We start from the raw sequence: 23,383 nt of genomic DNA, 5'->3' as shown, positions 1-23,383 counted from the left end.
TAGCGCACTTGGCACATAAATATCTTGTGACACCGGCTACACCAGTGCCATGCAAATGTCTGTTCTTACTTTCAAGAGATATTGTATACAAGAAGCAGGCAGCATTATCTCCTGCAAATGTAAACAAACTTGTTTGTGTGAGTGATTGGCTGAATAAGAAATAGGACTGAGTGGACTTGTAGGCGCTAACATTTTACGATGTTTTATTTTTGAATGCAGTTTTCTTTTGTACATAATTCTACATTTGTAAGTTCAACTTTCATGATAAAGAGATTACACTACAGTACTTGTATTAAGTGAATTGAAAAATACTATTTCTTTTGTTTTTTACAGTGCAAATATTTGTAATAGAAATAAATATAAAGTGAGCACTGTACACTTTGTATTTTGTGTTGTAATTGAAATTAATATATTTGAAAATGTAGAAAACATCCAAAAATATTTAAATAAATGGTATTCTATTACTGTTTAACAGCGCGATTAATTGTGATTTTTTTTCATCATGTGATTAATTGCTATTAATATTTGTAATCGCTTGACAGCCCTAAAAGACCCCTTCCAATTGCTGTAAGTGTCTACAGTACAGAGCTACAGCAGCATAGCTGCATCGCTGCCATAGGTGGCCAGTATAATAGACCAGGGGAGGCTAAACTTCTCCTGGCGCAGCCATTGCCACCGGACACCAGGTTGCGGGTTTTTGTGGTTTGCACGGGCTAGGAGTGGGCTTCTGCTGGAGGAAATTTTTGCTTATTATTATGCACCATGCAGGTTCCTGGGCAGCTGAGAAGGCAGTATCTGCTCCTCAGCTTCCTGGGTTTCCTGCTGGGCAGCTCGGGGTCTCGGGAGGGGAGACGCAGCATAGTGTATTTCCCATTCGGCAGCTGGGGCTGGCCTGGAGCTCCTCTGGCCCTGGGCGGGAGGTGCGGGTGGGAGCTCAGGATTCCAGCTGCTGGCATGGGAGGCATTCGGGGTTCCGGCAGGCGGAGGGGTGGGGCCTTAACTGATGTAGGATACCAATGAAGGGAGTGCTTAAGCAAAGTAAGGCCCCCATTCAGAAAGGCACTTAAGCATGTGCTTACATTTAAGCATGTGACTAGTAGTCAACACACATAACATTCCCAGAAGCCAATTTTCTCTACTGACTAACGCAGTCCACGTAACTGAACAGCCAAACAAAAACAATGTACATCTTGCACAGATGCCTAACAATCACTAGACACACAGGGTCAGATGGATCCCTCGGGGAAATGAGTTCCAGAGGGGCAGACAACCCCAACTGAGAATATTCTGCCATCAGCCTCCGGGAGTTCAACCCTGGAAAAATACAGCAGAAGGATGAAAAGACTGTTTTGTGGTTAAAGCACTGGGCTGGCACTCATCTCACTAATGGCTTTTTGCTTACCTGATAATATCATTACATATTTTAGTAGGATATCTTATGCATGCCAGGGTCTGCTCAAGAGACTAAAGTCTGGAATAGACTGAGACCCACTGGTATGGCTGCAAGGAGAAGTTTGCATATAACGAATATCTGTAGAATGCCTAGTTCTTGCCAGTCATGTCAGAATCTCCTTTTAAATGAAAGTTGATCCATTTTCCTCATTGCTGTCCTCTGAAAGCTCATTTGTATTTCTCAAGTTGTCTTAAATAAAAGGGACAATCCCGAGAAGTGCTGAGCACCTGTAACTCCTCTTGTAGTCAATTACAGTTACAGAGTACAATTACAGAGTTGTGGGTACTCTGTACGTCTCAGGATTGGGCCCAAAGTTTTGAATGAAAATTGCCATTTCATTCTAAGTTGAATGTTATTGCGATACAGAGCAGAAATACACAGAGTTGGCAAGCACAATACAGACAGTAAGCCAGGGCTGTAGTAGTATTCTCACTAGGTTGGGTCCAATACAGAAAGCTAAGTTTAATTACTAATACATAGTTGACCAAATTCCGCACTCAACTCCAGACATGAAAGCCCCCTATTTTTAAATCCTTATTGATTTGAATCCATTGGGGTTGCATAGCTATGTATCTGAGAGCAGAAGTGGTCTTTGTATCAGTCAAGCACAACTACAACTGTGTGAAAGCTGGCAGTTTCCATTTTACAACATGCACTTTGTGAGTTCACATGCCCGGTGTTTTGTTTTCAGAACTCAAACTCAAAGAAAAAAAATCAGCTGAAACTGCTAATTTTACCTTGTTTTAGGTTTACCTAGTTTCCACCAACCCCAAAGTTCTCCCAAAGTTCCAAGGTCCACTTGAAACTTGGATGTAGTTTGCTGCAAGGTTTGTGATTTTGGCAAACTGGACCCAAATTTCAGGTTTGCATTGATTTCATTATGAAAGTTTTATATAGACTTAATAAAAATCCATTGAGCAAGTGTTTGTTTTTCTGCCTTCCCTTTCTAGGACACAAATCTGAGTCATCCAAACACCCACTAGGAATACTTTACACAAATATCGGTGCACACACATAGTGATGCCAACACCAAGCATTCCTAGGTCCTGAGTCAAACCCTCCAAAAATCTTGAGTTTTATCAAAAACAATCTCATGATTTTAAAACCAACCAACCAAAATTTTTGAAACTTTACGGTTCATGTTTTTAAGCTTCGCTCTGGAACCAGAACAACTAGAAACTTCATTTTAATTTTTTTTTAAAATAGAGATTCTCACATGATCCAGGAGCTGGAACAACATCAGATATGCAATACAAATCATGAGAGTTGGTAACAGTGTGAGGCTTGCCACCCTTTCAGTGTTGTATTGACAAAGAGACTTCTTCACATCATAGACATATATCAAGCATAGGAAGCTGGAGGTCCAAACTCTCAAGTAGTGAGAAAGTACCTGTGATTACTGGTTGTTTAAAATTTGAGGGGACTGATGTATTGAAAACAATGGTTTTGTTTGTTTGTTTTTGTGGGAAGCAAATCAATCTACAGCTTTCTGTACCAAGATATGAATATCTTTTCTACGGTGAAGCTCTATTTAGTCACTTGCTCCGTCTATGCCGTAAGCAGGGCTGGCTTGCGAACTCTTTAGATTCCGGTACTTCAAACTCATACAACTCTATTATACAGTATTTAAAATGAAATTAGTCATCTTCCCACAGCCAAACTGATGTTCTCTTACATCACTTGCAGATAGTTATTAATAACCACTGCTAATACTCTCTGACATTTATATTGCACCTTTCATCCCAAAGGCTTTTCTATGCTTTATAAGCTATGTACATACAGGCAACCTCAGCCCCTTCCATACAAAAACGCACTTGGCTGAAAGTACAAAAGCTATGCCATTATCTCCCTCCTTGTGAGCAGAATTAGCAGTGATACTATTTGTAAGTATGGGACAGGAGGGTCTAGGGCCTCCCCAGAAGATTAAAGGCCCATCCCCTCAACTGAGGGGGAGATGAACCACTAGGCCCAGTCCACAAGTTAGTACCAGTATGTGGGACAATGAAAGAAAAAACAGGAATGGGAGTGAGGCACAAGGTTAAAAATGAGGGAGCCTGAAGCTCTTACTGAGCAGAGAACCCTAGACCGTGTCCACTGCTCCTCAAAGGTGTGTAAGGCGTCAGTGGATACTGCCTAGAGGAAATCTGCCTGGAGACATGATTGGATGGGGGACTGGAAATAGTCCCTAAAGTCAGAGTAACCCTCTCCCTAGCTTCCTCCTCCTCATGTGATAGATGACCATCTTTGCCAGTGCCAGGAGGAGATTGGCGACGAGGTCCTGTGACTTTGTGGGGCCATGGATGGGGTGCACATGAATTAGGAGATGTGGGAAAATGTTCAGCCAGAATCTCTTAGGTTATGGAGAAGCTCAGGGCAGTTCCAGGCACCAGCACGCCAAGCGGGTGCCTGGGCCGGCAAGCTGGGGGGGCGCTCTGCCGGTTGCCAGGAGGGCGGCAGGCAGGTTGCCTTCGGCAGCATGCCTGCGGAGGGTCCGCTGGTCCCGCGGCTTCGGCGGACCTCCCGCAGGTGTGCCGCCAAATCCGCGGGACCGGGGACCTCCCACAGGCAAGCCCTCGAAGGCAGCCTGCCTGCCGGGCTTGGGGCGGCAAAATACCTAGAGCCGCCCCTGGAGGAGCTGGAAGTGGGGCTGCAACCCCAATACACACACACATCCCTCCATCACTGAAATACTGACACCCCTGGGGTGGAAGGCAGCTCTTTAACCACACATAGCAACATTATACATTAGTTTCAGGTTAGAAGTGGAGATGAATACTATATCCAGTTGAAATTGAAGGGGGGAATTTACTGTAATGTAATTTTCCAGACTGGAATTTGGCCAGGAGAAGAGGACCAGTCAAAGGGCATCTTTTTAGTTGCTAGGCCAAAATCTGACCTATTTAGACAGATGTTCCAAACAGAAGCCAAAATTTTCAGCTGGCCTCACTCTGGGCTCTGAATTGCATGTGAGATGTTGCCTGCTGAAATTCTGAGGCCACTTTTTGAAAAACTGGACCTTTTATGAAGCCTTCTGGGGTAGTGTTTTGTTGTGTTTATTTAATTTAACATTGCTGTGTCAAGAATTTAAAAAACAAAATGGCAAGAGACTTCAGCCCTGTCATAGGTTTATTCCCCACTTTGAACTTTAGCGTCCACAAGATGGGGACCTGCATGGACTCCTCTAAACTAAAATCCTAGTTTAGATCTGGTAAAGCTGCCACCAGCCAGGTTTTTAGTGTCTGGCATACTCCCTGTTCCCCCAAACTTTCCCTGGGGAACACAGATCCAAACTCCTTGAATCTTAACACAAAGGGAAATAATCCATTCCCCCCACCACCACCTTCTTCCCCCTCCCCTAGTCCTTGGGAAAGGTACCTTGAATTAAACAAAGAGGGATTCCCTATCCCCCTTCCCTTCCCCTGAAAATCCAAACAAGGGAAGAAATCAATCAAGTTCTAAAAAGAAAAGGATTTTATTAAAAGAAAGAAAGTACACTCTCTCTGTAACACCAGGATGAAAAAAATTACAGGGTCTAACTTATAAAACTGGAGAGACTTCCCCCCCGCTCCTGTCTCAGAATAATCAAAGTAACAGCAAACAGAAATAAAGATATTTCTCCAGCAAACACACAATTGCAAATGCAGAAATTAATTATAAGACTAATCCATCATTCTAATACTCACTATACTGGATAGTAGAAAATACTTCAGGAAAACTTAGAGAACTTGGAGATATGTCTGGCCTCTCTTAGATCCAAAGAGAGAACAAAGACCCCAACAAAGAACACAGACAAAGACTTCCCTCCACAGAGATTTGAAATTATCTTGTCCCTTGATTGGTCCTCTGATCAGGTGTTCCTCAAGTTACTGCTTGTTAACCCTTTACAGGTAAAAGAGACCTTAACCCTTAACTATCTGTTTATGACAAGCCCAAAACCTGCAATGATCTCTGCATAGGTCTAGCCTTAATAAGTATCTCATTGCAATAAAAAAAAAGTGCATAAGGGCCACATCCTATAATTGTATGAATTTACTCTTCAGACGTATTTTTATGAGCTTCAGGGATAATTCATCTCAGTTTTAGATGATGTAGCAGCATCCAGAGGATGAATCCCATCAAAGGCAAAGAAATCATCCCAACCTTCCCCTGAATGCAGTGGTGGAATTCTAATGAAGAGCTCTGAAGAGCCTCATCTATCACTGGCTAAGGACTTCAGTGGTGGGGAGGCATTTGCACTCAGGTGAATTTTTACCCACAATGAATAAGAACAGACACCAGATTTATTTTTCCTAGTCCAGAGACAAACTTTACAAAATACTGTTGCTGTATTTTGGGACAGAATAAAAGATTTTTCTCTCAACATTTATTTGGAATTAAAGATGCTTTAAAGCAAAATTTTGATATGACTTAAATGCTTGTGGAAGGCAGTGTGCTGAAAGCCTTAGAATGAAACCTTCTATTTATCCACAGAGAGTTTCAGCAGTATGTTTCGCCACTCTGCTGCACAAATATGCCTCAGGTCTGATCTGGCAGGATCACCTGAAAGGTTGAGTTGGTGATCCTATGAACTACTAATGCTGTAAACAATCAAGTCTCGCTTTTTAAAAATAAATAAGTAATAACCTTACTATTGAAAAAAGTGACAGAGAGTCCTGTGGCACCTTATAGACTAACAGAAGTATTGGAGCATAAGCTTTCATGGGTGCATCTGACGAAGTGGGTATTCATTCACCCACGAAAGCTCATGCTCCAATACTTCTGTTAGTCTATAAGGTGCCACAGGACTCTGTCGCTTTTTACAGATCCAGACTAACACAGTGAGCTACCCCTCTGATACTTGACAACCTTACTATTGTTTTTCAAATTGAAAAAATGACAAGAACTTGAAAATTAGCTTTTGAATGTGATCCTTTTGGATCAACTACTTCAGTACACCCATGGAACAGTAACTAGAGTAGGTGTAAGAGGCTGCTGCTATTTTGAGTCCTCGGCCAAAGATAAAGTGGACCAATGATGATGGCTGAACCAGTAGGTAGAAAATGAGGAGCCATTTAAATTAATCTTCCAGTCACCTTTTGTGCATGCGTAGTACTGGGGCAAGGGAGCAGCAATGTCAGGGATAAATAAAAAATGAACATGGTTAAACAAGTCATAACCTTACACTCTGATTATTTCTAGGTACTTATATGGGCCTCATCCCTGCCCTGTCTGAGTACCTCCTAAGGAATGAAATGCTACAGATATGTGGGCAAGTAGTTTAAGTTTACTATAGGATCAAAATGTGCATTCATGTGCATTCATGTGTGTATATAAAATAAGTAGAAATAACCATTACTATACACATGCACAAACACAAAACACTTGTGTATATCTGTGTGGACAGCATACATACAACAAACACTCCATATTTGTCATTATTTAGGGATAACTGAAGAAGTCACCAGTAGCAAAATACAGTATCCCTGCCCAGTGAACATTTATCTTTTAATGATTCCCTACTGTATTATGTTCATACCATATTTGTACACGTGGCAATTTAAACTGAAGTTAGTACTTTTTAATTAATAATGAAGGGAGTGGAGGTTATTAGATAGATTAATGGACCATGTACAGTCATGTCTCCATGGATTGTGTTGAGTTTGCATAATACGTAGAAACAGCACATAAACCTGGGCTGGAAGTAGTTTGTTTTTTTTTTCCCTTTCATTGACAAAGTGCAGTGTACAAATAGCTTGAAGGACAGTTACTACTGCTACCGGGTTTGGGGCTTTTTAAAAACTTTGACATGCTGTAGGAAGTGGTCAGGCTAAACCACTGATTGACCTGCGTAACTCAGGATTAACTGACAGGCTCTATATTGAGATGTGTAAGCGCCCAGTGAGGTAGTTTAGTGACTGACTCCCTGTACCTATCCTTGGCTAAGGTAATTGAATCTATTTTTTATTTTTGCAAACATACCTGATACATGTAGCTATGCAGCATGTGCTATAAGCAGTATTGCATTCCACACAGCGAAGTTATCAGACGTGTAGGCAGCATTACTTCAGCACCAGAAAAAGCAAACAAACTCTGATCCTTAAGGATTTAAGATAAAAGCCGGATAATATCCTCCCGTCTACCCGACGTAATTTCAGAGAGTTACAGCTCTCCCCTCGCGGTTATAATTAGGGCATGCTGTGCGCCGCGACTTGAGCGCCAGCCGCAGAGGCAAGTTGATTTGCAGCACCCTGAGGGAAAGCGCTTTGAAATGAAGTTTCTGCATATACATCCCCCAGGTATTTCCTTATGAGATAAGCTAAAACTCCTTCCTCTCCTCTTTTTTGGGGGGGAGGGGGTCATCACGAGAGGAAATTTCCAAGCAGTCACCACCCCATCCCGGCCCCCTTGCCCGAAAGGCGCTGAATGAACAGCAAGATTTACCTTGGTGAGCTGGGCAATCTTCTTGCACATTTGCAGGTGGAGTTCCTGGTTGCATTCCTCTGTCGAGCTGCACCGAGCGGCTTTAGCTTCATTGCAAGTCCCGGGCTGATGAATCTTGTTTATGCCAGAGGCCATCAGACATGAGATATTTTAATCTCTCTGTAAAGCCAGATGTAGGGGTGTGTGTGTGTTTGCTCTAAGTACTGTGCTGCAGTTCTGGCACCACTCCCCCCCTCCCCAGTTCCCGTCCAGTAGCACTAGAGGAAGGAACTTCAGCCCCTACACCGCTGCCTCCCTCCTTTCTATGCAGATGTCCCGATGCCTCAGCAGAACACTCAAGCAGGAGCAGGCAGACAACATGTGCTCCTCCTGCTCAGGATTTTTTTTTTTATTCGTTCTCTCCTAATGGTTGAGCTTCCGCCGCGACAAGATGCCAATGGCTGGATGCTACAAATTCCCCAGAGGAGACGCTGAGCCAGCCTTACAGCCAGCAGCATAGGCATTGCTGGAGACAGAGTATAGAGGCGCTCTGCAGGCTAAATCGTACCGCTTGCTTGGCGATGGCAGGGGGCACGGGCGGGGGCTTTTGGCACCTTGTTGAAGGCTCTGTTGTTTTACGGCTCATCTCCACGGTGCATCGGCAAAGCGAAGTACTTCGCGAATCTTGTCAGTTTCCCTTTGCTCCTCCACTCCCACGTGGGATGGAGCAGCCCCTTCCAGTCCGGAGCACGTAAGGGGAAAGTTGAGCAAGTTTGGGTGGGAAGGACCTGGCAATCGCTCTGCTTATTACGCAGAATTGATCAGTTTCTCTTTGGTGCATCAAGTGCAGAAACTCTCTATACACTGGCAGGCTGCAGGGGAGGCACAGTGCCTAGGTTCCAGGTCCTTTTCTCTCCATCTGCAGCCCTGGCTCCCGTGCAGGGTGTTTAGGCTTCAGAGTCTAAAAGAGACTGCAGAAGAGGCATGGGACAGACGGGTGTGAAAGAAAGACAAAGTGGCACAAAAGGTTAACTATGCTAGGAAGGGGAAATGATTGAGAAGGGGGAGAGGAGGAAAGGGCCGGTAAGGGGTGAAGATAAGGTAAGGAGATAATGCTACAAAAGCAACAGGAAGTATTTAAAAAAGAAGGAGGTGGGGAGAGGGAAGGAAGAAGAAAAATCGGGAGAAGGTCAGAAGAACCACAAGGAGAGAAGGATGAAAAGGCAAACAGGGAAAGACACTCCAGACCCCAGGCTTTAGAGCATCCTTTGAACTTCAGCCAGTGCAAAAGATTCCAAAGGTGAAGGGAGGCAGCAGGCCCCTGGTAGTCAGGGACTCCATCATCTCCCAGGTGGCTGTGCTTCTCCTTCTCCCTGCAAGAGTCTCAACCGCTTCATTCCCCCGGGGACTAGGGGGGAGACACCAGGAGCCGCAGTTAGTGGGTGGTGGGGAAGAGGAGACCTCGCCCAGGGGGATTAGAAATGGGTGGAGTGTGAGTGAAGAGCAGAGAAAAAGGCAGCCCCAGGTAAGTGAAAAAGCAGGGAGAAGACAGAGATCCCTGGGAGCATAGGTGGTGAGTTATATGGGCCCATGGTGCTCGTGCTCTAGCAATATTTAAGAATGTTAAATATGCATATGACTTTTTTTGCACACATTTATTTTATAAATAAATTTCAACTAAACAAAGTTCTACATTTATTCTGTTACACTTCAGAATAACAATAGTATTGTTTCTTAAAATTAGGCATACTGATGTTGGTTGTTGCAAGGAGCCTAATCTTCAGTGTATTAGAAAAATGTATTATAGCCTAGAAAATCATTGCTCAAGTTCCTAATTGGAAAAATGGTAGTCCATCCTTTGTGTTAGAGGTGATCTTCCTTTTGCTTCAATAGTGTAGGACTGAGCCCATATTGTGTAATCAGGCATTCAGTTCAAATAAAAATCAGGCATTCTTGTTAAACTTGTATATATAGTACATCTGTAACAGTACCAGGGTTGCCAGTCCTCTAGGATTGTCCTGTAGTCTCCAGAAATTAAAGATTAATCTTTAATTAAAGATAATGTCATGTGATGAAACCTTCAGGAATTCATCCATCCAAAGTTGGCAACCCTAACCAGTACATATGTTGTTTTCTGTATATAGGTTCTGATCCAAATTTCACTCAAGTCAACAGGAGTCTTTCCATTGACTTAAGTGGGCTTTGGAATGGGCCCATGAGTCCTGGCTACTTCTAGGGGAGGGAGAGCATCAAAACATGGCCTCCCCTTCCAAAACATTTTTTAAATATTTTTTCCTCCCTCTACAAAAAAGTGAAGGGTTCAGAACAAAACCTGCATGCAGAATAAGTAAACCTACCCAGTCCTTATCTGGAATTCTGGTACAACAATAACATAGCAGTGACAAACTGTTCTGCTGACATAACAGCACTTTGTCATATTGCCCATTTATTCTATATGAGTGACTCAGAGGTCAGGAACACTCCTCCATAACTGGTGAGTCAATAGCAATAAATCTTTCAAAGATGCTCTAAATCAATACTATCAGGACTGGCAAACACTGGTAAAATTATTATAAAATACTTGCCATCTTAAACTAGCCAAGTTTTGTGGTTCTGGCTAAGAGCTTCATGAGGACTGAGATGGTATTTATTCAGGCTTTTATAACATGTATATCATATATATACCTTCATATTATTCAAACAAATATCAATATAATTTAACTAATGGTTTGATCCATAAGCATCAAGCCCTCCTGCCTAACCTTTCCTATCAGCTCAACAGAGACCTAAATCCAGCAACCCACCTCTGTTCTAAATACCCACATACAAAGATCTTCTTCTTTTATATGTTCTAGGAATAACTGCTAATGAAAGACATGAATGCTTTACACACCTAATTCAACAATTAGGAAAAAGGATATTCACTCCACAACACTTACATTAATGTGTGTGTGTTTATGGTCTTGTATAATTTATGTACTGTGAAGTGTTTTGAGAGCCTTTTCGACAGGACTATAAATACAAAGCCCAATTCTTTCATCAATGTACATGGGTGCCAATCCCATTAAAGTTAGTGGGATTTGTGCCTAGGTAGCTGAGGGCAAAATTGGATTGAAACGCTAGACCAGTATGTTTTTCAGTTTTTTTAGTCCAATGCTATTGAAAACCTGAAGACCAGTTAGGCTAGTCACTTTTGTTCTTGAAATATTTTATACCATCTTAATTAAATGATCAGTAAAATGGACTGCAAACTCCTCAAATCAGGGACTGTATCTTCCTCTTCTATCCCTGCTGGAATCTTTGGGTGCTACTGCAATCCAAGTAATCATTGTCATATCTGATCTTTATTTAAATTTATTGGAACGTAAAAAATTCAGAGAGCCTAATATTCCCATTCTACAGAAAAGCCCTAAAAAGTGATCTGAAAGCTTTGTGAAATTAAGTGATGTCACCAAGTTTGAGGAAAGTTTCTTTGGGTAGAAGAAATCTGGACCTGTCAGTAGGGGGCAGGTGCTGCAGTCTTCAAATACTTCAGACCCAGAAGAGCTGAGAGGAACAAAGGATCTGAACAGATGGATTCCAGAGTATCAGTAGGGAGTACTGGCTTTGCTACATGTCTCCCTGACCTGCTCCTCTTGGCAGCATGACTTCCTCAGAAACTATGCTGCCATTCGCTTCACCTGTGCCCTAACCTCTGCCTTCCCCTAAGGATATAGTTGCCAGGCTTTGCGCAGCTCCATGAGTGACATTTCATGCAAGTTATCTAATTAGCTAATTTACATATTGGCATATAACCATCAACTTCCATTATAATTGTGTGTGATTCATTTTCAGTTAAAGTTATCAGTTTAACAGCTCTAGTAAATGAAGTTTGTGGTTTATCTACAGGGTAGTGCTATGGCAAGCTTGCCATACACTGTCCTGGCTACCAGCATGGTTCTACCTGAACCATGAGGAGTAACAAAGATAGTTCAGTGTCTCCACAGTCTGTACAATTCTTGGCCTCTCTGCTGAGTCTGCCACTTAGTGCAAACTGTGGTGGTAAATTTGTCATGTGGGAGCTATAACTGAGGCCTACCAAACTAATCTCATATAGAGACCACCGAACTTCTATTAGATCGGATAGGAACAACTTCAATCTTTACAGTATTACGCTGGATTCAGACTGGTGACCTACAGATAAGAGGCATCACAGTCCACTAGATACACCCTGACCAGTGGTGCTAGTACAGCAGTACAGTACAGTACGCCATACCAGTAAGATATTTATAGCCGGTACTCTGTACTGGAAAGACACAGGCGGAGCAGAACGTGGGGCAGCTGGGTGGCCCCACACCAGCAGCTCCTCCAGCGCAGCTGTACCAGCCTCACCCCCAGCCCTTCCACGCAGCTGCATCTCCTGTCTGGGGTCTGTACAGCAGCCCCCCGGAGGACAGGGATGAGGGCGGGGGTGGGGTGATACAACCATGCCGGAGGAGCTGCCAGCATGGGGCTACCCAGTGGCCCCACATTCTGCTCCTTTCCCTGCTGCGGTTCTGGAGATCCCGCCGGTTCAGAAGTCTCCGACGCAGCAGGAGGAGGACAAAGCCCCCCCCCAGGTAATGTGGGATGGATCATGGGGAGGGGACAGGGAGAGCGTGGGGGTCCCGGGATGGGGGCAGGGAGGAGTAAGGTGGGGGGTCACGTGCCCACCCTTTAGCTGGTGTCACCTCTTTGTGTCCCTCCCATGAGTGCAGCGTACTGGTAAGAAATGAATCCTGCTTGCACGACTGACCCTGACACATCCAGATCTCCAAGAAATGCTAACAGAAGAGGGTTCGTTATAGACACAGTTGGCAATGAGGTCTGTTACCACAGTTGCCTGACACTTCCCATTGCAACTGTTTTCAGTTTTTCATAACTGTCAAACTTTAACCATTTGGGCCAATGGGAGCTGCGGGGGCAGTGTCTGCGGACAGGGCGATGCCTGTGGACAGGGAGGCATGCAGAGCTGCGCAGCTTGGCCACACCTCTGCATACTACCTAGGAGCCAGAAGGGGGTCGAGCTGGAGGGGAGGGTCATGCCTACTGCTTGCTGGGAGCCGCGCGGAGCAGGGCAAGCCTCTGACCCCGCTTCCCGGTGGGAGCTCAGGGTCGGATTAAATGGTCTGACTGGCCGGATGTGGCCTGCTGGCTGTAGTTTTCCCACCCCTGGTCTATGTGCTAGATCTAAAGGTTCCAATTCTTCTTAAAGTACTCAAAAGTCAGGAAATACAAGAGCTAAGGTTGCCTAATTCAGCCCCCTTGTGAATATGTATTATGATACAGTCTTTAATTGGCTTCTCAAGGTCCCATCCAGCCCCACATCCATGATTCTATGATCACATACTGTTTTTTCCAATATAGTTATCAGCATGATTTATTAGCACCTTCATATACACAGCAGAGAGCTCTACTTGAGCTAAAGAATTTGTAGCAGAAGTAGGCTGTTAGCCTCTGTGTGGACGAAGGCTTAGATTGACAGCAACTGGGACCCTATGCCAATGGGTTACAGTACAAATCTGTTAATGAAATATCAGGATTCCTGGAGCATATTTATTCTGAAAGGCATGGTGGCTAAGGAGATGAGGCTTCTGGTTGTCCTATTAGAGATCTGAGTTATCTTTCCTAGTAGGAATATAAAGCCTAGCAGAAATATTACCATCACTCTGTGGAAGAGGTGAACCTACAACTCAATAGTTCTTCTTCACACAGCACACAACCTGTGGAACTCCTTGCCTGAGGAGGTTGTGAAGGCTAGGACTATAACAGGGTTTAAAAGAGAACTGGATCCATTAATGGCTATTAGCCAGGATGGGTAAGAAATGGTGTCCCTAGCCTCTGTTTGTCAGAAGGTGGTGATGGACGGCAGGAGAGAGATCACTTGATCATTACCTGTTAAGTTCACTCCCCTGGGACACCTGGCATTGGTCACTGTTGGTAGACAGGTTACTGGGCTGGATGGACCTTTGGTCTGACCCAGTATGGCCGTTCTTATGTTCTTAATATCCTGGCTCAAAATCCAGTGTGATTTCCCCTAGGCTATAGAATATTATGTGTAGAAACGCCTCACACCCACATGTACACTTTTCTTGAGATGCAAGAAAACATAACAGGGTTGCCAATGTGTGACTATCAAAAATAATTTAGTCCACACTCTGGCTTTGAAAGACCTCTATAGTTTAAACAATCATATCACTTTTGTGTTACTAGAGCACCAAAACGCACTGAAAACTGGCAATTTTTTTTGCACACTACTTTAATGGAAAAAGATGGACAATTTAATTTTTCAGGGTAAATATCTAATGGGATAATATTTACACCACTCCATTCCTGAAAGTTCAGGGTGCTCTATTGTTAAGTATATATTCCTAATGCTTTTTAAAGGATTGTTATTTTAGTGGTTCCAGTCAATTTCTTAGAAAATGAAGACCCAGCAAGTACTAATCATGTGGAGGATTTGTGTGCATCTGTTTTTAATACACCATACAACAACCCATTTATGTTGTAGTACAGTGTGTAAGTAAAAACCCCCAATGTGCCTGTTTTTTTGACCAATATATTAAAGGTCCTTGTGACCCTGGGGCTGCTTCCCTTGTTCCCAACATGTAGATCACACTCACCTTAATCTTGGAACACAGCTGAAAAGATAAAATTGTTTTATTATTTTTGCAGATAAAAAACTGGTATCTTGCCTCAAAAACACTAGTTTGACCCAAAACTGAAACAAGACTGACCTCTGGTGGTCATGTTTTATATGGTTGTCTGAATGATTTTCTCATTCTCTTGGAAAGACAGAAGTAAGTGTTCCTCTTCTGGGAAGATATTTGGGGTATGTATTAGATCCTTTTTCTATATACACTGCGTCCTTGCTAGAGGAGATAAAAAGAGCATTATTTGGGAAGATTACGTTTGCAAACCACAACATGTTTTGGGTTTCATACAATACTTTTGGGAGTAAGTTAAAAAATACTATTCATTTCCTAATTGAAGTTGACCAATTTGAATGCAATTGTGTGATGAAGAGGAGAACATTTGAAACTCAGGCCAGAGTAATTAAACAAAATACTATAATTTCTCTTATACGATGGCCTAGAATTTCTCCTTCCTAAATATGCAACCCTATAAATAGCGGTAAGTAGATATTAAAACATCCCCCAAAACCCTACAGTAAATTTAAGTTCCTAGTGTTCTCGGTCTCCATGATTACATACCCTTTTCTACAATTTTTGTGACTCTGACTCTTTGAGAACCTTCTAAGATTCTCCACTGTTCTGCATGTTGTATAGTCATTTATACCTGTGCAAAGTGGGTGTAAAACACTATTATTCTGGTTTGGTAGTATTTTACACCTGCTTTGCACTCACTCTGTACTAGCGTAAATAACAATGCAAGATGTGAAGCAGGTGAGACTCAGGCTCATTGTGACAAATTCTGTTCACATTAAGATTCTGTTTAAAAGTAGGTGCCTGGGAACATGTTACTAAAACATGATTTGATTGTGTCCATGCTGGCTGGCTGATTTGTGCTAGAAATCATTTTAGCTGGAGCTGCGTTTAAAAACAGAGGCCCTATCTACATTGGCAAGTTTCTGTGCAGTAAAACGGCTTTCTACACTGTAACTCCCAAGGTGTACACACTGCCAAGCCACTTAGTGAGCAGAAACTGTGCAGTTGTAGCGCTCTAAAAATACCCACCCCAATAAGAGGCATAGAGCTTTCTGCGCCGGGGCTACAGTGCTGCAGTGTCAGTCTAGACACTGTGGCTGATTACAGCACTCCGACTGGCCTCCGGAAGGTGTCCCACAATGCCTGTTCTCACCTCTCTGGTCATCTGTTTGAACTCTACTGCCCTACCCTCAGGTGACCAACTGTCATCCCCACCCCATACATTCCTTTGCAAATCTGAAAGTCCCCTTCCTGTGTGCTCCGTGATTCATGCAATGGTCTCAGCGCATCTTCCCAGGTGGCCAGGCCTGCTCCATGCACCAGGTGATCCCCCTCTTGGAGCAAAGCCGAGCTGCTGGACCTCATCAGCATTTGGGGAGAGGAGGCTGTGCAGTCCCAGCTGCGCTCAAGCCGTAGGAATTATGATACCTACGGACAGATTTCATGATGCATGATAAAAAGGGGCCATGACTGGGACACATTGCAGTGTAGGGTGAAAGTGAAGTAGCTGCAAAATGCCTGCCACAAGGTGTGGGAGGCAAACCACCTGCTGCGCCCATGAACTGCCGGTTCTACAAAGAGCTAGACGCGATATTTGGTGGCAACCCAGCCTCCACTGCGAAGGCCCCTGTGGATACTTTATTGGCTCACGTGCCAGTCGAGACTGGACCGAGCCAGGAGGAGGAAAACTTGGATGAAGAGGAGGAGGGAGACCCAGAGGCAGAGGATGGCTCAGACGCCAGAGATGCATGCAGTCAGGAGCTCTTTTCTACCCCGGAGGAGCCTAGCCAGTCACAGCAGTCAGATTGTGTTGAAGCACAAACAGGAGAGGAGGCCCCTGGTAAGTGGATCTGATTTTGGAAATTGATGAAGTGATTTGTTGCGGGCAGGAGGGTTGCAGAAAGCAGGCTTGTCTCCAACCGCATGCCTAGTCTGAGCGGCGGAACAGGCTGTTGATTGACTCCCTCACTTCATGGGAATCTCCCTCAGGGATCTCCAGGAAACTCTCTTGGAGATACTGGGCAATCTGCTGCAGCAGGTTCCTTGGCAGAGCTACCGGTACTTTGTTTCTTGCCCCATTAACAGTAACCTTCCCTCACTGCTCTGCCATCACGGGTTGGGGACCATTGCTGCACACAGGTGAGCCATTTAGGGGCCAGGGCAGAAGCCACAGACTTGGAGAAGACCCTCCCCTGATTCCCTGCTCACCCTCTGCAGCAAGATATCTTCCATAATGATCCCATCCTGTGGAAAGTGTGGGGACAGGAATGATTATCAAGCCCCCCCTACAGTGCTGGGTGGTCCCAAGAGCCATGTGCCCAGTGTACAGCAGGGTCTGGGAAGAGTGATTTACCTGCCCCTGCAGTTACTCATCATTTTGGAGGTCTTGTGGCTCATGTCTGCTTGCCTGGGGTCAGCCAGTTAGTGACAGGTGTGTGAGTACTGGCTGTGTTTTAAAGCACTGAATCAGTGTTGTCTGTGTTGCAAACAATACCGCTCTGTAAAATGTTGCATTTAAACTTCACAGAGATGACCTTGGGAGGCCAGCCTCCCTTATCGGCGGCAGAACGGCTGCGCAGAATTAGAAAGTGGCCACGAAGAACTAAGGAGGACTTTCCTCCGTGAGGTTCTGATGCACTCCGCCGCTGAGAAACAGGAATTGAAGGAGTGGCGGAACAACAAGAAGGAAAGAGAAGCCCATTTGTGTAAACCCATCCACAATGTTACACATGTTGCCCAGAGTCATGGTCTTTTAGAGCCGGGAGGGTGGCAGGCAGGGCTCCGGTGGACCTCCCGCAGGCGTGCCTGCAGAGGGTCCGCTGGTCCCGTGGCTTCGGTGGAGCCGCGGGACCAGCGGACCCTCCGCAGGCGTGCCTGTGGGAGGTCCACCGGAGCCGCGGGACCAGTGACCGGCAGAGCGCCCCCCGCGGCATGCCGCTCTGCGTGGGGCGGTGAAATGCCTAGAGCCGCCCCTGACTCCAGTGGTCAACTTTCCCACTCTGAACTGGTTAGCGACCAATCAGTAGCAGTCTGCAGTAGCCAGCTTCCACAGTGCAATCGCCACACGCTTCTCCAACAGTAGGATAGCTGTCATTCTCGTGTCCTTGTACCGCAGGGCTGAGGCGAGCTCATCACACAGTTCCATGAATGTGGCTTTCCTCATGCAAAAGTTCTGCAGCAACTGCTTGTCATCCCAGACGTCCATCACGATGTGATCCCACCACTCAGTGCTTGTTTCCCAAGCCCAAAAGCGGCGTTCCACTGTGGTCAGCACCTTCGTGAATGCCACAAGCAATCTCGTGTCATAGCTACTTCATGTGGTGAGATCAATGTCGCACTCCTCTTGCCTTTGTAGTTTAAGGAATAACTCCACTGCCACTTGTGACATGTCGGTCAAAGCGAGCAGCATACTGTTCAGCAGTTCGGGATCCATTCCTGCAGCCTGAAAGAGGCAGGGCATGCGGTACAGAAACCATTGAAAGATGGCGCCAAATGCAGACAGAAGCACAGGGAGTGCTGGGATGCAAAGCAATGAATCACGGGGCATTGGGACTGGACCCAGAATGTCCCCTGGCCCCCTCTGCCTTCCCACAAGTCTTAGCGGCAAAAGAGAAAGAGGTGCTCTGTGGGATAGCTGCCCAGAGTGCACCGTTGAGATCTTGCATGAAAGATAGTGAAGTTTAGCAGGCCCCTCCTGTCCATTCCATGCAAAATGATGGGAGAAAATAGATTTACTGGCCATCCCCAACCTCTGAGTGTGGACTTAGGGGAGGATGGGAACAAACTGAGGGTGTGGAGGACAGAGCCTGGGGGGAGTGCTTCTCTAGAATTATATGCACCAACAAAGCAAGGGTGGATAAAAATTGATGATTAAAAAAATCAATTAAAAACAGATGTGTTTAATTTAAATTGGATTTGTTTAAATTTAAATTAAATACCTTTTTAAAAAAAATAAACCTGTTTATTTAAGGCTTAAACTTAGTATAATCTATTAATTTAAATAAATTAAAAAAAATGTGGCTTCAATGAGCCACTTCAAATTTTAATGAGTTCAAGAGTGCTGCTTTTTAAATTATATGGGGGGAGGTTACCTTTAGAATTCAACTCAAGCTTTATAAATGTCACAATGTCACATATTGCATTATCTGTACTATTTTCAGTTTTATCATGGAACAAATGCTTGTATTTACATTTTTCCAAATGTAAGTACTTTCTGTTGTGCAGGAAAGCTTTTGCCTTAGTTATTACTGATTTCTTAAGGAAAGATAAAAGAAAAGTAGGAGAGAAAAATAAATTAGATTCTACAGTATTAAATAACTATAAAAATTATATGATTATTAGATTTCATCCAGGCACATGAAATGAGCTCAGCATGTTTCAAATGTATGTCCTTTGTGTATAATGGTGCTAGATACAGTTATAGCAATAGGGGGAAGGGAGGGGGCAACAAAAATTCTTTCACAGAAGAATCCGAAACTGTTAAGTATGGCTGGGGACTAGGATTCTGACCAGGGGACCAACCTTCCATATCAGTCTTTGGCTAGAAGATGTAGGTATGGCTTTCAATCCCCAGATTTAGGAAGCCTGAATCTGTTCACTTACATCCATTCTCCAGACTTAACTCAGCTGATAGGTGTCACAGCCACAACTGTAGATATGTGGCCCTAGTTCCATCCCTAATTAACATAACACTTCCCAGGGAAGGAACTTTGGGCTGGATCCACAAAGGGACTTAGGTGCCTAGAAAGTCCCCATAACACTGCTATCCATAAAGCCTGAGTTAGGTGCTTAGGCTCCCTATACAATGAATGGGGAGAGATAGGTGCGGTAAAATGTGATCTATAAAAGCCAGCACACTAGGTGGGGAGCCTCCCAAGCTAGCCAGTAGGAGATGATAACAAGAGGTTGGTGTCCTAAATCCTGCCTCTCTGATGGAGTTAGGTGCCTAAGTGCAGGCTGTAGGGAGCCACCTATCTTTGCTAGGGATCCACAACTGGGAGGGGTGGGGAGAGAAGATAGATATTCACCTGCCTGTCTGTCTTCCCTGCAGGGCTCAAAGATGTGCTCAAAGCCCACATAGCTCCACATAAAACAGGTAATGGCTGTGGGAAGTCTTATAGCCTTTAGCCCAGCACCTACAGTACTCAATTAGGTCACAGAGACTACCAGTTCATGTCTCCCCTCTGTTAGGCCAAGGGAACAGGGAACTGCCACCTCTCAGCTGAGTGCTCTAATCACTACCCTATAGAACTGTCGGATGTAGGTTTTCCTTAGTCTCTCCTATTGAAGTTGTTCCACTTTAATTAAATGATTAACTAATCAAATATTAATTGGGCCAGAAAAAGAATGACACTGTAGTCCAGTGGCTAGAACATTCACTTGCAAGATGGCTGAGCCATGTTCAAATACCTTTACCTCATCAGGCGAGGGGGAACCCTGTAGCCTGCTACATCCTGAGCGAGTACCCTAACAACTGGGGCACAGGTTATAAGAGAGCATTTCTTCCTTTCTCTACTCCCCCAGGCATTTTGTAAGAGGTAAACGTACTGGATCAGGCCCACAAGGAAGAAAGGCAAGCTAATTAATATATATCTTCCCATGGTTCAATTGTTCTGTGGCTTATGTGGAGATAGGCATTTGGGTGCCTATCATGAGGCTGCAATGTGCATGCCCAAAGCAGAACCTTAGGTGTGCAGGGAACTCTTATTACAAAAACGTAGCTGCTAAGTAAGTTTAGGTGTCTACAGCGTTACGTGACAGACAAGCAGAGGTTTTGTGGATTACACTGGTGCCTAAATCTGGGGTTTAGGCACCTAAGTTCTTTTGTGGATCCAGGCCTTCTTTTACAAATTCACATAGTTCCATTTTAAATTCTTTCCCCACATATCTCCCAGTGCAGAGACAGCAGGTAAGTTGTAAAATCAAATGAAAGAAAAAGGAAACAGTGAAGGAAGAAGAGATAGGATAAGTGAGATGACAAATGTGTCCTTCGTAGGACCTGCTTTCTGCCAAGGATAAAAAGAAAGGTAAAGAAACAAAATATTTATAAAGGGTTCTCTAGGATGGGGAGCCTGCCCTTTCAGGCAGTCTCTGGAGATTGACCTAATTAAAATTCATTTTTAATGTGTTACCTCCAAAAAACACAGTATTTTATTAATTTCAAATTAAATTTTTGGAGAAAATGTTTATTACATATGGAGAAACCCTCCCCTCAGAATATTAAGGAGCTCAGTAAAACACAAATATTAGTCTGGAAACTCAAAGTAAAGGTTATACAAAGAAAACATCCAAGCTTTGGAAGAAATGGAACTGTTCATCCAAACAACCTTCAGTTAGCACCTACCATACTTCAGCTCTGCAGATGCCTTATGGACTGTGCCAAACATGAGGAGGTTTTCATAAGGATTTTAAAAAGTTTGCAGCCTACAGCTGTCAACACTCTAAATTCACTTTATTTGGATAGTTTGCCTATAGAGTTGAGCAGTTCTTGGAAATGTGGCTTTAATACTGTAGGTTATTATTTAAAATATTCCTGCATTTTGAAATTTAGACATGACTTCCTCAACCACTCTCATAAAGCAGCACTTGGGTTTGATGGTCTTATTCAATCTCTCCTATCTATAAAAGCCTAAACTTGTTTAGTCATTGGAATAAAAACATACTGTTTCTAGGCAGTTGGTGTGTGCATTCATCCAATAAGACCCAATTTTGCCACCTGGTCAAGTTCAGCTTTTACTAAAGTTATTTTTGCAATAATCGCTCAGCAATAGTCAATATGAGCTGAACTCCATCAGAGACAAGGAAATCACCCCAACTCTTCCTACTGTATGGCTGAATTTGATTCTTTTATAAATTTCAGGTAACTGAAACATCTGTATTATTTTATCAATATACCTTGTAGAGGGATTTTCACCTCCCTACTCTAAAGAGTCCACTGAGTTCCCTCTAGCCATTATTCTTCCCATTGGCTGTACCTGTGTTCCCTCTATAGGACTGTCTACACTGCAGCTGGGAGTGAGCCTCCTAGGATATACCTACACTGCAATAAAACACACACTGGCTGGTCTGAGTCAGGCTGGCTCTGGCTCATGGGGCTCAGGGTGGATGCCGTGTAAACATACCCTCAGTCTCCTCAACACCAGCCAAGTAGCATAGAAATGCCAATATCAAGTGGTAACTAATCATGAATGAAGTGTCCCCAAAAACATAAAATGTTGAAAAGTGTGTGTGTGTGTGTGTGAGAGAGAGAGAGAGGGTTGTACTGATCTGCTTGTTTTTGAGCCTTTTTAATTGTTTCATATGGGCTAGACATTTTTTAAATGAAAGCTGAGATTCTCACAACATCATAGGAACGCAGTGCTGGAAGGGACCTTGAGAAGTCATCAAGTCTAGCCCCCTGCAAGACCAAGCAAACGTAGAGCATCCCTGATGGGTGTTTGTCCAACCGGTTTTTAAAAGCTTCCAATAACGGGGACTCTATGACCTCCCTAGGAAGCCTATTCCAGAGCTTAACAACCCTTATAGTTAGGAAACAAATGGAGAATATTGATCCCTGTCCTGTTTCTAACAGTCTTTAACATATAAGACTATTAGCAGGTCATGCCTCAGTCTTTTTTTCTCAAGACTAAATGTGCCCAGTTTTTTCAACCTTTCCTCATATTGTACATCAAGTTTTCAAAACCTTTAGGCATCATTTTTGTTGCTCTCTTCTGGACTCTTTCCAATTTGTCCACATCCTTCCTAAATTGTGGCACCCAGAATTGAACACAGTATTCCAGCTGGGGCCTTACAGGGATAATTACCTCCTGTGTCTTACATACAACCTTCCAGTTAACCTCCCTGCCCCAAAATCAGATTAGCCTTTTTTGCAGCTGCATCACATTGATGACTCATTCAGTTCGTGGTCCACTACAATCCATAGATCCTTTTCAGGAGTAATATCGCCTAGATGACAGTTATTCCCCATTTTGTAGTCATGCATTTGATTTTTCCTTTCTTATAATGCGATTCCAGGAGCTGGAGCTTGATCACGAGGCTTGTTATAAGATCATGAGCTGGCAATGTTAGAAGCAGACACTAACGCCCATTGTTTAGAGTAGGGTGGGGAACCTTATTTTCTATCAGGGGCCATTGACCCACAGAAAAAATTAATTGTGGGCCACACACAGCCCCATGGGGAGACAAGGAGGCTTAGGGCTTCCCAGAGGGTAGCTAACTTTCTGATTGCACAAAACACCCCTGCCCCTTCTCTGAGGCTCTGCCCCCCCTCACTCCACTCCAGTCCCATCCCTCAGTCGCTCGCTCTCCCCCACCCTCACTCACTTTCACTGGGCTGTGGCAGGCAGTTGGAGTGCAGGAGGGGGTGAGGGCTCCAGCTGGGGGTGCGGGTTACATGATTAGAGCCAGAAATGAGGGGTTCAGTGTGCAGGAGGAGGCACTGGGCTGAGGTAGGGGGTGAGGACTCCAGCTGGGGGTGCAGGCACTGGGGTGGGGTGAGGGATGAGGTGTTGGGGATGCAGGAGGGAGCTCTGGGCTGGGGCGAAGGGGATTAGAGTGCAGGAGCAGGCGCAGGGCTGGTGCAGGAGGAGGTTCAGGGTACTGGCTCTGGGAGGGAGTTTGGGTGTGGGCGGATGCTCAAGGCTGGGGCAGGGGGTTAGGGTGCAGTAGGGGGTTTGGGGTGTGGGCTCTGACTAGGCAGCACTTACCGCAGGCGGCTCCCGGTGGGTGGCACAGTGGGGTTAAGGCAGGCTCCCTGCCTACCCTGACTCTAGGTGGCTCCCGGAAGTGACTGGTATGTCTAGCCCTTAGTCAGAGGCACGGCCAGGTGCCCTGATCACTCCTGTGC

The 23,383-nt window shown here is 44.5% G+C and overlaps 1 protein-coding gene across 7 annotated transcripts in view; it reads right to left on the bottom strand.

The window, feature by feature from the left end:
* The window catches only part of FAM184B (family with sequence similarity 184 member B), an 88,944-nt gene extending 80,744 nt beyond the window's left edge, over positions 1 to 8,200 (bottom strand). For 6 of the 7 annotated variants that reach the window (XM_039540867.1, XM_039540863.1, XM_039540861.1 and 3 more), the window contains exon 1: positions 7,874 to 8,200. In XM_039540867.1, the coding sequence (XP_039396801.1) occupies positions 7,874 to 8,008 (135 nt within the window). In that variant the 5' untranslated portion in view covers positions 8,009 to 8,200. Of the gene's footprint in view, positions 1 to 7,411; positions 7,564 to 7,873 lie in introns of those variants that run through there. The other variant, XM_039540866.1, reaches the window with a different exon arrangement.
* Between the last annotated feature and the right edge of the window lie 15,183 nt (positions 8,201 to 23,383).

This window comes from Mauremys reevesii, linkage group 5 (genome assembly GCF_016161935.1).
Source record: "Mauremys reevesii isolate NIE-2019 linkage group 5, ASM1616193v1, whole genome shotgun sequence".
Classification (NCBI taxonomy): Eukaryota; Metazoa; Chordata; order Testudines; family Geoemydidae; genus Mauremys; species Mauremys reevesii.
The sequence above is the reverse complement of the archived record's forward strand: the minus strand, read 5'-3'. Positions and strand labels throughout refer to the sequence as shown.